The sequence below is a fragment of the Halichoerus grypus genome, chromosome 1 (assembly GCF_964656455.1).
Source record: "Halichoerus grypus chromosome 1, mHalGry1.hap1.1, whole genome shotgun sequence".
In the NCBI taxonomy this organism is placed as follows: domain Eukaryota; kingdom Metazoa; phylum Chordata; class Mammalia; order Carnivora; family Phocidae; genus Halichoerus; species Halichoerus grypus.
In genome coordinates, this window is record NC_135712.1 from 201,278,969 (window position 1) to 201,294,543 (window position 15,575).

Genomic DNA, 15,575 nt, shown 5'->3' on the forward strand with positions numbered 1-15,575 from the left:
TAAGCGCCATGTGTGTCCAGATCCCTGAAGGAAAGAAGGCTGCTTGGCAGCAGTGTTGAAAGCAGCTCTGTCAGGCCCCTTCCCTGTGCCGGTCACTTCTACATGTGGCCTCGCTCAGTCCCTGCCCAGCCCTTCCAGGCATAGGAGCTAAAGCTGCGGAAGCCTCCAGGGGCCAGAGAAGCCGCTCCCGGTCACGTGGCTGTAAGTGTCAGCGCTAGGCTTTGAGCCCAGAGCCCCTCCCTCCGTCCACAGGCTGCAGGTTCGTTCTGAAGAGTTCAGCTCTCGTCTCTGGGTCCCACCTCCCCATTTGCACATCAGAAGCCTGCCCACCCTCCCCTGCCCCGTGTCCACTCCTCCCCACGTGGACACATTCTTAGGCTAATGAAGTTGTCTGCCTCGCCCCTCCTGGTACAGGGAGCGGACAGGGAGAGGTCCCCACACCCTTGAGCAACTGCCCACCGGCCCACCTGACGTGGTTCAGAGCTAGGATGGTGGCAAGAAACAGAAGCACAGCCCCTTCACCTGGGGAGAAAAGATGGCATTCTTCAGAGCCCTCCAGACATGCCTGTTCGCACCTGCTCCCCACACTCATCCAGGCCCACCCTGAGCCTTCTCCATGGACCAAGTGTCCGTCTGTGCTCAGGACTGAGGTGGCAGGCAGAGACAGAAAGAAAGCTCTCGTCAGCCAGTAGCAGGGCTGGGCCTTGGGTCCCTTGGCCTCTGCTCAGCTTCCACCCAGGCCTGGCCTCCCCTTCTGGCTACCAGACAAATAGACCGTATGACGTCAAGCGCTGAGCCCAGGGCCTGGCGCCTGGGAAGCCTTCCATGGAAGCGCATTGTGTCTGTGATGCTCCGCATGCATTGTGGTGTCAGGGGCTGAGCTGTGCCCTGTACCTTGTCTCTAGTACCCCAGTCCTTCTGCAAGGAAGACCACTCAGATGCCCAGTGATACTGAGCCAAACTCGTAGAGACTGTCCCTGCGCCTCCGAGCCCCTTTGCCAGTAATTGCTTCATGACTGGCCCTTTGTGGTCACAGTGCTTTGTGGGGGCTATGGTGGGTTTGTCACCAGCCAGGAGATGTGATGCCTGCGTCTCAGAAACAACACGAGAACAGGATATGGTAAGGATGGTTAAGGTTAGAAAGCCGCCTTGTGCTTGGGGTAACCCACCATCTCCCCCTTGATGACTCCAGAGCTGGTGGGTACCTCAAGTCCATCAGCTGCAGGAACCCTCCGTTGGCCAGCAGAGAGAGAGGCTGCTACCTGGAGGCCTAGCCCTCGCTCTGCTGTGTGAGCTTCAGCAGGTATTCATCTCTCTGAACTAGTTTCCTCACCTGAAAAACAGGGATGATAGTGCTAGGCCTCCCACCGAACGGTGTTGGGAGTTACCCCAGACCGTGGAGGCCCGGGCCCCCGGAACGGGCGCTGCCTGGAGGGGCCCTTGGTGGAGAAGGTCAGAGCGAGCACCCCCTCCACTCCTGGACCCCGTGCTCCCTGCCCTTTCCCCTCCCCGCCACCCACAGGGGCAGCTTCAGCCCTTTCTTCCTATAGCACCTGTGCCTCAATCCCGAATGCCTACTGAAGTCACCTGGGCTTCTGGCTCCCAGGCAGCCCCTGGAATAGGGGTCCTCCTGTGCTCACCACGTCTCAGACAGTGTGGCCGTCCAGGGCCTCAAACCGCTCCCCCCCGACCTGTACCCCATCATGTGCTGGTGTGTATGAGCAGAGTCAAGGGGAGGAGCCCAGGAGGGTTGAGGCTGGGAACTTGCCCTTTATGGGGCTGTTATGTGGACAGAACAAAGTCAAGACGTAACAGCGCTCTGTAACCTCCGTGTGCTGCGCCCGCCTCTGTTGGCGGCGATGCTGTATACGCAGGGGAGGGCTTGGGAAGATATCTACTCTCGGGTGTAGCAGATAAGGGCCCAGAGATACAGGGGCGATGAGTGACTGAGGATACAGAGAAGGTAAAGGAGGAGTCCATGGCTGTGCCGTCTGGGGCTTTCCTAAGCTGTAGAAGGAGGGGCACAGCATTTCTGCAGGGAGCCTGGAGAGAAGGCATGTAACACAGGCCCGGGCCAGGACATGGCCTGATGGGTGCCCGGTCTTGTTTGGCTCAGCCTGGCAGCCACCTGGTTAGGGGGAAGCCAGCGGTCCCTGCAGCTGCCCCTCTGTTGCCGTGGCCAGGCAGCCCCCAGCTTGGCCCTCCTAGTGCACTGTCCAGGCCTCAGGAGCAGTCCTGGAGGGAGGGTGTGGTGTGCTGTGGATGCTGAACCGGCCTTGGGGAGGCTGAGTGGCTTGCCCAAGGATGCACAGAGCTGGAGCAGCCACTGAGCCGGCGTCTGAGTGACCCCAGAGCCCTGCTGTGCCTGTCACACCACACCACTTCCCTCGTGGGAACGTGTAGCGGTACCGCAGGGCCCCTGGCTCCCTGCGTCCTCACATCCTCCTTTTCAGGTAGGGCCTCTGTCTCGTTCTGTGGAAGCCAGGGGCTGGTGGCCCCGCTATCAGAAGTGCTGACCTCAAGGTGAACTCACAAAGGAGGGTGACAGAAACTCCCACTTTGAGGCCAGTTGTTTTTTTTTTCCTGGTTTTTTTTTGTGTGTGTTTTTGTTTGTTTTGTATTTGAAGCCAAATTAAAGACGACGAAAGTCAGCCTTGTCACCACAGAAAGGGCAGATTTTGTTGAGTGAGGAAGCTCTGGGTCCACGTGGAAGCACCTGCTCTCGTGGGTGCATTTAGGCACGAGCGGGAGACAGTAGGGAAGCTCATGTGGGCCTGCGCAGCTGGACCAGAGTGTAGGGGACGTGCCACACAGCCCTGGAGGCACGAAGCACACCCTCCGCGCCTTGCCAGCTCACAAAGGACGACCCGCGGCCTCTGTGTGTCGTTGGTTCTCGTGCTGCTGTTGCCATCCTTGCAGCCCTCCCACCCCCAAATGCACACTGTGCTGAGTGTATTTTGTACACGTCATCTCAGGCCCTCCTCCCGCCAGCCCCCAGAGGCGGGTCCCGTTATGGCCCACGTTTCACCAAAACAAAAGAGGTTAAAGAGATTACCGACTGGTCTAGCCAACGAGTGAGAGCCAAGCCAGGATTCCACTCCGGTCAGTCCGGACCCCAGAGCACACTGCTAAGCCAGGTCTGGCCCACCGCCCTGTGCGCTCGCTTTCACTGCTGGCGATCGGTTCTCTCCGTTTTGGTGAGTGGTTTTGTAAAGCATGAGCCAAAAAGGCAACTTTACCTACTGAGCAGATTGCTAGGATCTAATAAACATACTCAAGTGCCTGACGTTTAGAATTGCCTCATCCTGTGACCATATTGAGGAGGTTACACAAATGTACTTCACAGTTTGGTCAGGAGATTGAAAGCCACAGTGAAGTAGTGATCACTGGTATATTCCATTTCCCTGACAGAGCAGTGCCCTGAAAGGTTGCAATTCTAAGTTGCTTCCTATGCTCCGAGCCTGTAAGTAATCACTTTTCCGTATATTCCAGGCATACCACAGTAAAGTAGAAGGTGCCTGGGGCGCCTGGGTGGCTCAGTTGGTTAAGCGACTGCCTTCGGCTCAGGGCATGATCCTGGAGTCCCGGGACCGAGTCCCGCATCGGGCTCCCTGCTCAGTGGGGAGTCTGCTTCTCCCACTGACCCTCCCCCCTCTCATGCTGTCTCTGTCTCATTCTTTCTCTCTCAAATAAATAAAATCTTTAAAAAAAATAATAAAGTAGAATGTGCCTAAGGATAAACATAGTTTAGAGACTTTAAAAAAGGTTTTATTTCTTCGTCATGAAAATCATATGCTGTTTGACACGGGCGTGATTGTATTCTATATACACTGATACATGATTTATATGTGCGTGCGTGTATCAGGCATTGGACAATTTAGTTTTTAAATGAGCAAACCCACCAAAGAATACATTTCAGAAATGCCGCTTAGATTCACGATCGTCTTAAACGCTGCTTTGCACATTTTCCTAACCTTCTGTGGACCCCTGGAATCCTCAGCTGACTAATTTGTTTGGGCCCATTCATGTTCCCTGGTGTTCCTCCTTCCAGGATTAATCAGAGAGAACATAAGCATCTCTCTATATAAAGGCCCAGCCCCCAGGTGAGGCAGAGCCTGTTCCCATTTCTGTCAGGTGCCTGGTGATTGAGGTCCCAGCCATGCGGCCCAGGACTCGCTTTCATGGCTGTTCTAATCTCCCTGCTTCCCAGTGACCAGAGGAGTCTTCTGAACTCAGCAGCTGTGTGGCCAGGCTCCCCTCTTCAGCGTTTAGTCCCAGTCCTCAGGAAGGAGAACCTAAGGTCTTAAGGGTCACACCTCATTCCCTGGGAGCTAGCGTTCTTGGGGCTAGAGGAAGGAAAGCCCTTCCGGTTCTGAGAGCTTCCCCCCCCCACACACTGAGCTTTAGGCCTGGGGGTTCAAGAGGAGAGCAGAATGTGTTCATGCCCGAGAAGCAGCGTCCCACAACCAGCTACAGGGTTGGGTGACTTCTCCATGAGAAAGCGCAAGCCATAAACAAAGCCTCCCTCATCGCATCCAGAGCACACAGCTGTACTCCCGCAAGCTCCTGAGCAGCTCTCCAAGCCCGGGCAAGGCCTACAGCTGGAACATGCTGGTGGCCTCCACGTTGTGACAGGCAGAACAGGTCTTGGAAGCATCCTCGGAAGACTTCCATTGAGTCGAGACCCCCAGGTAAGGGAGGCAGCCAGTGTCCTTCATAAGTTTCCAGAAGTTCCTCCGAAACTTCAAGCCAACAAAGGCATAGAGCACAGGATTAAGGCAGGCCCGCAGGTAGGCGATGGCCTCTGTAACAATGATGGCATAGTGGAAGCTGGTCATGGTGGCGTACTCCCAGCTCGTGCTGCGGATGAGCTTCACAAGGTTGAAGGGCGTCTGGGTCAGCAGGAACACAGCCACCACCAGGAAGATGATCTTCAGAGACTTGTGCTTCTGGAAGCCTCGGGCATGAAGCAGGGTCTTGATGATGACTGAGTAGCACACCATCATGGCGAGCAGTGGCAGGAAGAACCCCAGTGTCATCTGGGTAGCGAGAACTACAGTGGAAATCTCCTCATTGTGATAACCACAGACAAGCTTGTCGAGATAATGGACGTTGCCGTAGATGATCTGCGGCAGGGAAACCAGCAGGGAGATCACCCAGATGAGCAAGCAGATGGCCTTGCCCCAGGCCATCCGCCTGGCCTGCTGGTTGTAGGCCTTGGTGGCCCGAACCACTGCAACGAAGCGGTCCATGGTGATGCAGGTGAGCATGAGCATGGACGTGTAGAAGTTGAGCGTGTAGATGCCCAGCAGGGTTTTACACACGACCTTGCCAAAGACCCACTCGTGGATGCTTGCGTAGGCCCAGAAGGGCAGAGTGCAGACAAACACCAGGTCAGCCAAGGGCAGATTCATCAGGAACACATCTGTCAGGCTCTTCAGCTTCTGGTAGGAGATGTATACGACCAGCACCAGCGAGTTACCCAGCAGGCCACAGATGAACACCACCAGGTACACGGAGGGCAGAAAGAACTTGCGGAACTCCAGGAAGCGTTCATGCCCCTGGCTGCCGTCACTGGAAGTGTTGAAGAACCCGGGGTCGACATAGTCGTTCTCCTCCATGGCGTGCGTTCTCGTGAACATCTGGGAGGCAAACAGGAATTATAGTCGGGGCCGAGGGGGACACCTCCTGTTCTCCTACAATCCTGTTGCCCCACTTTTAGGGGGCAGGTAGTTACCTCCTGAACCCACCTACGTTCTGCTCAGTGACCACGCAGTCCAGTGTAATGGAGACAGACAGTGCTGAGGGGTGATTGCTCAGACAGGACAAGGGGCCCTTAATTAGCCCTAAAATCCTTTTTTTTTTTTTTTTTTTTTTTAAAGATTTTCTTATTTATGAGAGAGAGCACGTGCACAAGCCGGGGGGGGGGGGGCAGAGGGAGAGGGAGAAGCAGGCTCCCTGCTGAGCAGGGGGCCCGATGTGGGGCTCGATCCCAGGACCCTGAGATCATCACCTGAACCGAAGGCAGACGCTTAACCGACCGAGCCACCCAGGTGCCCCAATTAGCCCTGAAATCCCAAGGCTCTCACCCACCTGGGAGACAACATGTAACTGACCCCACGCACAGTCCAGAAAATCCTGTGCCGACTGGTCTTGAAAGCAAAGGTCCCCATGTGGTAAAGTGGGGGTGGTGCCTTTCTGGAAGTATAGGACTGCTTTGTACTGGGCAGGCCTGCCTTCGTCTGCCCATCCTGTGCCTCATTTTCTATTAAATTAAACCCCTGCTCTTTGTGGAAGCTAAGGCGAGTATCCCCCATTGAGGAGACTTCTGGAGACCAGAAGGGGTTTGGGGGATGACCAGGACTTCTCTGCCTGGGTAGACCGTCTATCCTGTCTTTCCTTGCCCTCCACTGCCTAGATCTGGATGCGAGAGAAACCAGGCACAGAAAGCACCAGGCTGGCCAGCACCGTGGCAGAGCTGGCCGCGGCCAGGGAATCGGGCAGCTCTCCTCACAGCCCGGCCCAGCCTGCCCCTCCGTGCCTGGCACGCCCCGTTCCACCACCAGAGCCTGGTTTCTGGAAGACTTCCTCATCTTCGGGAATCTTTTAAAAGGAACACTTCCCGAGAAGGGAGCATTACTTTAGCTTGTGTGACTGGCAGCTTAGGCCCAAGGGGTCTCCTTTTTAAAAATGGAAGATCTGGCCGAAATGGGACGCCAGATGGATGGGCTACTGCAGCGGGGCCAGGGGCCAGCCTTGCAGCGAGGCTTGTAGCAACAACCAAAGAGCTGCCTTTCCTGCCTGGGGCTCCCAGCCTTTCAAGGCCGTCCCTTCCCTCTGCCCCGTGACCGTGCCAAGGAGCACAGACAGGACACGAGGGTGAGGTACTGTGGCGTGGGAGCAGGGGCGGCTGTGGCGGGGTGCCAGGCCGCTGACCTGCGGAGAACTCAGCACACAGTGGCTCATTTCTGGTGACCCAGGGCCATATCCTGCTAATACCTTAAGAAGTCTCAAGAAAAACAGGCATTTGGTTTAGCAAAGTCAGAATGTCAACTGGCCATTCAGGGGCCTGTCCAAGGAGAGGTCATGTGTCCTTTCTAATCTACTCAAAGACTTCTTGTCCTGTCTGGAGATGGTATCAGCCCTGGCGCTGCCCCCTCGGTCCTCGTGGGGACAGGGCACGCTTTCTCTCCAAGGAAGGACCTCACCTCTGGGATGAGACTACTCAGTGAAAGGTCCCTGCTTTTAGACCACAAAATGTGAGGTGTGGAAGGTGATAGGCCAGCCGCAGTCCTCAGGCCCCACCAGCGGGCTGCTGGGTTAAGTAGGTCAGAGGAGGGCGTGTATGTGGTACTGCTTCATGCGGACACAAAAACATTTGCTTCATCACTTAGACTATGAAACAAGTGGCTTTGCTTTCCTTGAGAGTACTACCAAGTCTCCATTATTAACCGCCTGACTCTTGCCTGTTTATAAGAAATCCTGTTATAGCTGCTGCAGACGTTACACGTTTCCTCAAAGGGCCCGTACGGATTCATTTGTAATCAGGTATGTCATGCTAACAGATTGGGGCCTCACAGTTCTGTGCAGATAGAGTACTGACAATTAGTTTCCCTCTGGGGCACCTGGGTGGCGCAGTCGGCTAAGTATCTGGCTCTTGGTTTTGGCTCAGGTTGCGATCTCAGGGTTGTGAGTTTGAGCCCCATATCGGGCTCCCTGCTCAGTGTGGAGTCTGCTTGGGATTCTCTCTCCCTCTCCCTCTGCCCTTCCTCCCTGCTCGTGTTGTCACTGTCACTATCTCTAAAATAAGTGGATAAGTGTTTTAAAAAAAAATTAGTTTCCCTTCTAGAAATGTTAAAATCACTCCTGTCTTTATCTTTTATAGCCAAAGTCCTATGTTGATTGATTGCAGTTTTTTAAAAAAGTAATATATTCAACTTTGGAAGCAGTGTAAATGTCTGATCATAAATAAAGTAGCAAATTGCAATTCAGATATAAAATAGAACATAACTCAAATGTTTAGGAAGTGCTTTAAATGATTCTGGAGAATGTACTACATCGAAACGACCCCCAGCAGTGGAAGCACAAAGTAAATATGCACAATTAGCTTTGGCTGTTACTGTCACAATGAGTACATGACCAAAAGGATGTAAAATTGATCATGATTCTTAACTTTCTTTGATCATAAACCCTTTTGAGAGTCTCCTAAAGCCACAGACATTTTCCTCCGAAGTAATGTGCATACCTGCCTGCATTTCTGAGGGCTTGTGAGCCCTTTGAGTCCCTCTGCCACGTATTCTGTGGACCCTTGTTTAAGAATCCACGATGGTGGCACTCCTGGGTGGCTCACTTGGTTAAGCATCAGACTCTTGGTTTTGGCTCAGGTCATGATCTCAGAGTCCTGAGATCAAGCCCCACGTGGGGCTCTGCTGGATGTGGGGAGCTTATGATTCTCTCTCTCCCTCTCTCTCTGCCCCTACCCCCCAAATTAAAAAAAAAAAAGAATCCACGATGAGCTATGTGATTTTGATAAATATAGATATATATAGATATATAGATATATATATAGATATATATACTTACATATTTTAAAGTAGGTTCCACGTCCAACGTGGGACTTGAACTCAACGACCCTGAGATCAAGAGTCGAATGTTCTACCAACTGAGCCAGCCAGCCACCCCAATTTTGACTATATTTTTTAAAACATAAAAAAAACCGCCCAGAATTTATCAACAGTTTGCCTCTAGCTGTGGAATTCAAGATGACTTATTTCCCTTCTCCCTTTATGTTTTTCTACCTTTTCCGAAGTGTTTGCATTGGTATATTGACTTACATGGGGAGAAGAAACAAGACAACTATCTGAGAGCCTGTGTTCTAAATTATAATGCAAAAGAAACGAAAACCAAGAATGAGAGATTATTCAGCGGACAGATGTGGCCAGTGGCTAGACTCTCCCGTCTCCCTGGGACGGCACTACCAATACCATCAGCTTACGAGCACTTGCTCTGTGCCCAGAACCGTGTTAAGTCACTTCACAGTTCTCGGGTCGTGGGGCAGAGGCAGAATTCGAACCGAGAGCAGCCGAGCTCTAAAGCCTGGGCATTTTACCCCACACTGCACCACAGGCAGGGATCAGAGGATCCCAGCAACCTGAGGTTAGTACTTGCCTTTGAACTCCATAAACAAGAAGACAAATGACTCACCAGCGGAGAGGCTCTCTCAGTTTGTCCCAGAAATGAGCTTGTTCGAAGCAGCAAGGTCTGCCTCTGTCTCTGTGTGATGTGGCCCGTGTTTCCGTTGACTGTCTTCTGAGCGCCCTTGGTTGGTGATCATAAGAAACCCAGCCCTACCCACCCCTGCCTTGTACATCAGAATCCACATGACCAGCCTGCACCCGTGTAATTTGGGGGTGAGAGATAGGAAGCGGTGGCTCTCATCTCCTGCACTCCCTGCTGGCTGGCCATGGACATAGTCACCGGCCAGGACCTCAGAGGGTTTTTATTTGTAAACAAAGGGGAGCAAGAAGTAGGTCTGGCTCAGGCAGCCCACTGAAGACGACGGCATTTGTACCATTGCCTTCGCTAGTCATGTCTCTTTGGAGCCGCTGGGGCCTGACCAATGCGAAGTCCGTGCTGTGGCCTGGGTTCGGGGTATGCATGCAGCTCCCACATGGTGATAGCCCCTGATCCTCACAGCAGCCCTGCAGAATAGGTACTCTTCCCATTTTACAGATGAAAACCCTGAGGGCCCCGGCCGAAATAACAGCCCCATGTGCACAGAGCTAAAAACTGGTGCTTCCAGGAAACAAACCCAGGGCTCTGTCGTTGCCAGAGCACCGGGGGGCTCCTAGGGGACGGGTCAGCCAGGCGGCCTGACGCAGCCCTGCCATCTAAACCCACATGACTCGGTGTCCTCTGGTTCCCCGAGGCTGTCCCCACCGCTGGAACTCCCCAGATATGGACCACCTGGTGACAGCACAGTTCTAGTTGTTGGACTCCCTGACCCCGACATGCTGACGCTTCCGGGGAAAAACGCCCCGGGAGGCAGGAGCTGGAGGGATGCCTGCCGCACTCCCGTTCCTCTGGGGAAGGGCTGCTGGGTAGAGGCGTGGACTCCCATCTCTGCTTTCCCAGAAGCAGCTGCCCTCGTGCCCACTCACCGGGGCCCCCCTCCCCTGACTCTGCACCCCATTCAGCCCGTTCTCCGTCACGGCTGGTATGCATCTGCTGGGCACAGCGGCTCCTGCAGCTCTTCCTGAGGGCAGGGTGTCAGGCATTGGGAGCCAGGCCCTGTGCCGGGTGCTTCCCACCTAGCTATCCAGCCTTACTCCTTTACAGATGAGTAAGCAGAAGGGTCGAGAGATGAGCTCACTCGCCCAAGAGCACGCATGCCCCTGGGGTCCCCCAGGATCTGTCCAGGTGCAGAGCCCATGCTCCCTGCACCACTTGCTGAGCATGGAGCTCTCCCAGGGAGCCCTAGTAGAAGCTTTGAAGAGCGCTCGTGGATTTTCGAGGCTTTTCTGAACGGACTAGTTCAAACCCTTCCACCACACTGGTACAAATGAATGAGCTGTTCCCTGAGGGCAGGAGCCGGGACGCTCTGTAGAGTGTGTGCCTCTAGACAGGTGGTGGGTGGACGCAGGGGCCGGTGGACGATGACAAGTGCAGGGGAGGTGGGCCAAAGCACCCATCCTCTGAGAGAGACCGTTTAAGGCAAGACATCCCTTCGGAGCGAGCCAGCCTTTCATTTTGGAATCTCTTGTGCTTTGAGAGATGCGCCTTTCCCAGGGACAAGCCAACTGTGGCATTTGGGACCAGTTCCCGGAGCAGAGAAGGGCCCGAGCCTTGTCAAACACGCTCACGCGGCCAGGCCCTTGTGTCTTGGAAGGACAAGCACACTTGTACTCCATGGGAAGAAAGGGGCCTCGCCCTGGCCTCCTCCACGACTGTGTGCGGGCTTGCAGGGCGGGCGGGTTCGTGTGTCTGAGAAAGCACGGCTGCATTTGTCATCACCGTTCTCCAGCGGAAGGTTCTCCAGGGAAAGACTTTCAGCCAGATTGGAGGAGGGAGCCACTCAGCCTCTGGGGGCCAGAATCTTACTTCAGCCACTTTACAGAGTGCCAGTGGATCTTTTTATCTGCCAGTTGGTAGTGCTCCGTGTTTCAAGGGCATCACTTTTCTTTGAAACAAAACTCTGAACTTGCCAAGGGCAACGGCCCAATCACATGTCTTAGATTGCCCCTGGAATCCTTAAACGTTTTCTAAACAGAACCGGGGGAAGGATAGACTAAGAAGCAACAGCCACGCCCACTGCAGGTTTATCTTGGAAGTCAGAGTGCAATGACCTGCTCACCGTTCCAGAACCCTGGGTGAAACGTCAATCCCAGGACCCAGGATTGAGGCAGTTCCTGCTGCAGGCAGAAGTCTCACTGCAAAGCACTGGTGGTCGACGGGGACCGTGGAGGGTCAGTTAGGACCGAAATTCTCAGAAAAAGAGCCTGACCAGAAGGCTGCTCCTTCTAGAGCCGGGGAGGCGTGCCCAAGTGCAGCCCGGCCGTTGGTTTTGAGGTCGGGCATGCAGGTTTGGGTAATTGTGGTCGGACCATGGCTACTGAGTAATCAGAAATCAAAATACCAGAAGTGTTCTTCATCACTCGGGTTTTTTTTAGGCAAAAAGGAAGCCAATGACTGCAAGAAAAACTAGCCAGAAGTTACTTTTAATAGTAAAATGGGAAAATGCCCCCAGATCCCACAGAGAGTGGGCTCGGCACCACGTTCCGAGCCTGTGCTGCTCACGAGCACGTTCTGCGAGGCCAGACCTGTCCTGGGTCCGCACCGTCCCACACAGTGGCCCTGGAGCCCCTGAGGTGTGGCTGGTGCCGCTGAGGAGCCAAATTGTGATGAATTTGAGTTCAAGCGGCCCCATGAGGCCAGTGGCGGCTGAGTTGGGCAGCGCATTGTAGAGTCGTCTGCTGACCACAGATAGAAGCTGGCCTGGGGACCCTGGGTAATCGGGGGAAGCACCCTTTCTCACTGAGCTGCTTAGCGAGGCCGAGGAGCAGGTGGAGACCTCTGAGGAAGGCGGTCGGCAAGATGCTCGGGCCATGGGCGCTTTTTAGGCATCCTTTCTTCTTCTGCCGATCCCAGCAGCCAAAAGATCTTGCCCCCTGGGCAGTCTGCAGGACTGAGGTTGTACAGTAATTACATGAAAAAGCAGCTGAGGCATTTTGATTTGTGAAAGGAAGCTATTGTAGAATCCAGCTGTAGAGACCAAGTGGGGGGACCCCCCTCCCCCGTGACCCCTCATCCAGGCAGGCGCGAACCCCTGGACTGCACTGCCGGGGACTTCCTCACCATCTGCCTTGTCTGTGGACACCACTTTATTCTCACTTGGTTCTCAAATGGAGCCTTGGGCATGTCCTGTGTTTGGGGGCATGTGGGACAGAAGGCCAGCTCTCCGTGGGGCACACAATCTGGACGTTGATTGAGCATAGACAGTGTGCAGGGCAGGATCTCCGGGGGTGCCAAGATGACCAGCCCCAGAGGGTGGAAGGAGTTAACAAACAGACGTGTACGCCTCAAGACAAGTTCAGCTCTCCTGACCACAGGCTCAGGGACGGAAGCTCAGCAGGAAAGGGTGACATGCCATCAGGGGTCACCATCGCCAGCAGGAGGCTCCCATGGCCGGAGCAAGGGGAGGAAGGAAGGGCGCTGTGGGCAATCAATGTGTCTCAACTTCGCAGGAAAACACCCCAGTGGCAACAAAGGAAATGGTGCTGGCAGGAGAGAGGGTGCCCCCTAGCGGCCTTGCTTTTGTTCCCTGTCCTTCCCAAGCTTGTTTGCCCTCCTCTGAACTAAGGGAGATGCTCTTCCACTGCGTCCCACGGAAAGATACGAGTTTTACCTGACCGTCCACGGATGTGCGCGTGTAGACACGAAGGCAAAGCCAGAGCCCCTGACAACACGCAGTATCCTGTCGCTTTGGCGTTTTCTATTCAATTTCTTCTAATGTGGGTCGTAACTTCCTAAGTTGATTCATGACCCACTAAATGGGTCGCAACCCACAGTTTGAAAAGCCATTGAGAAGAAACCTCTGGGCCCCTAACCCTTATCCTCGGGATGGCAACACCCACCCATGCCCGCCTCACTCCGCTCCCCCCCCGTGCAGGGCCTCAGCCAGGGCCGGGAGGGGCTGGGGGCCTACCCTGGGAAGCACGTACTCGCAGGTCATCCGGGCTTGTCTATAGTCGTGGCCAGAAAGGGGGAGCTGGAGGAGGAGAGGCAGTGACGGGTTAGGACATCTTTTATCCTCAATGCTGGAAAAGCAAGAGAACCAACTACAGCTTCAGAGTTTGTTCTGTCGGATGTTATTTATCTTTCTCTTGTACGGTATTTGCACTTTGCCCAAGGATGAAGACAAGTGACCTGAGGCAGGCCTGAGTGGCCTTGGGCCCATCTTGGCTCCTCGGACCCCCGTATCCGTGTCCGTCAAGTGGCGGGGGGTGAGGGGGGGTTGATCCCTTGAACAGCCTCTCACACTGACGTTCTGTGATTCTGTTTCTCCTGGGAGAAGGATGGGGGATGTGGAAGCTAGTGGTCGCAAGAGCCACGGAAGGAGGTGGGCAAGGAGGAGGTCGAGGGGTGGGGAGGAAGAGAATAGCGAGGGACCAGGCTTGCCCTCAGTGGCAGCAGGTGGGTCAGGCGTATTCTTGCTGCACCTTCCTTGGGAAGCGTGGAGAAGGCCGAGGAGTCCTTTGGAACCTACAGTCTTTTCCAGCCAAGCCTGGAGCTCAGAGCGGAGCCTGGAGTCCATCTGGTTCCGTCACCTTCTCCCATATAGAGAAGGGAGAACAGCCTCAGAGGAGGGAAGGGCACCCAGAGTCACAATTAGTCATAAAACCAAGACTGGAACCGCCTTGGAGTGACGGCCCCACCAAGAGCCACACGGCCTCTCCTGCCCGCTGGAGCCCCAGGGAGCTCCGGCTAGATAGATGGAGCCCCCACTGCTCAGGGCTCCCGGCGCTCAGCCCCTGAAGGGCAGGGTGTTCATGAAGATGGGCTCCCCCACTTACCGTGGGCTGACGGGGACTGTGCCCAGACAGCCCCCGGCCAGGTAGCGGGGTGCCAGTGGGTGTCTGGTGATCTAGCAGCCCTGGCAGCTCCCTGTGCCGGCCACACCCTCACAGCGGCACCCTGAGAGCAGAGTCTCACCCCCAGCGGCCTCAGCACCACAGCAGACGGGGACAAGGCAGGGACAGGGGAGCTAAATGGTGGAGAGCAGGTGTGATATCAGGGCCGGTCCAGTGACGCCCCGTCTTGTGCTCAGAGGTTTCCCAAGAAGACGAAGGCCTCTCCCCGGGCAGTACCTGTCCCCCTCTGGGCAGAGAGGCCTTGTAAGTTAGCAGCGGGCGTGCTGCGGCTGACCCCGCAGCCGTCACTCCACGCGTGACTCAGGGTCCTCATCCTTCAGGGATCCGGCCTCGGTTCTCTCTTTGACTTTGTCCGCATTCCTCTGCCTTCTTCCGAATTTCCACATACTTCTCACCAAGTGGCACGTACATTGTTTGGTTCCTGCAAAGGGCAGTGGCCGACCCGCTGCGTGCCGGTCCCATAGGGCAGGGACAGCTCAGGTGCAGCTCCTACTTCCAAAAGCCTCTCAGCCTAGGGGAGAGAGCACCCAAAAGAGATAAGTACGGCCCGTTGTAACGAGAGCTGTGACAGAAAGGGCCCGGGGGGTGAGTGGGAGGGAGGGGCAGGCAGGGTGGGAGCGGGCTGCAGATGCCTGTGCACTGGCCCCTGGTGAAGCTGCCGGTCGCATCCCCCAGACTCACGGCACGGTGCTCTTCATGCAGGTGCACTGTGATGCCTGGCAGATCTTCCCGCCCCCACACCTGAGTGACAGCCAGGACAGGCTGAGGGGAGACTCACTGAATTTTGCCGACTCTGAACTCCCCCTTTCTGCCGCCATGCGGAGAGCCCCTGGGTGCTCAGGTGGACGTTCAGGTTCCACCGACTGAGCGGGGAGCCTCGGGCTCAGACGCAGGAAGTGGACTGTGGTAGACCGTCTGCAGCCTCCCCATAGGCAGGTTGTAGACCCCGACCCGTTGAGGTCAGGGACTCTCCTGGCAGTGAAACGTGAGCAGCATGTGCTGGGGATCCCTCCCAAGCAGAGGTGACAGCCGCCACCTCCAGGCAGAAGCTCTGTGAGCATTAGGGTGTGGCCGCTGGGCTCCTTGAATTTCCGCTGGCCCAGAGGTGATACTAGGTTGGGTCCTGAGCTGGGAATCCTGCAGAGCCCCATCCCAGGCATGGCCGTGGGCGGCACGCCATGCAGCCCAGACAGCACTGTCATTTTCCAGCCCAAGTCACAGCTGCACAGCTGCACTCTGCACTTCCAAAAGCCGCTCAGCCTAGGGGAGAGAGCACCCGAAAGAGACAAGAACTTGGTGCCCAAGTGGGTGTGAAGGTGGTGGTGGAGGCGGAGCCGTCTGAGCACGAGGTCTGGATGCTTGCTGCTGGCCACCGACCTTGCCCGGGCCGCTGTGTGTGCTGAGACCCCCTTCTTCCAGCTGTTT

At 55.4% G+C, this 15,575-nt stretch overlaps 2 protein-coding genes across 6 annotated transcripts in view; one reads left to right on the forward strand and one right to left on the reverse strand.

The window, feature by feature from the left end:
- FYCO1 (FYVE and coiled-coil domain autophagy adaptor 1) overlaps positions 1-15,575 on the forward strand; it is a 73,923-nt gene that overhangs the window by 40,593 nt on the left and 17,755 nt on the right. The gene's annotated exons all lie outside the window — the stretch shown is intronic.
- CXCR6 (C-X-C motif chemokine receptor 6) lies at positions 3,747-9,327 on the reverse strand. Its single transcript, XM_036107634.2, has 2 exons — positions 9,205-9,327; positions 3,747-5,642 (listed from the first exon to the last, which is right to left on the reverse strand). Exon 2 carries the CDS (start codon positions 5,640-5,642, stop codon positions 4,596-4,598), a length of 1,047 nt encoding a protein of 348 aa, XP_035963527.1. The 5' UTR covers positions 9,205-9,327; the 3' UTR covers positions 3,747-4,595.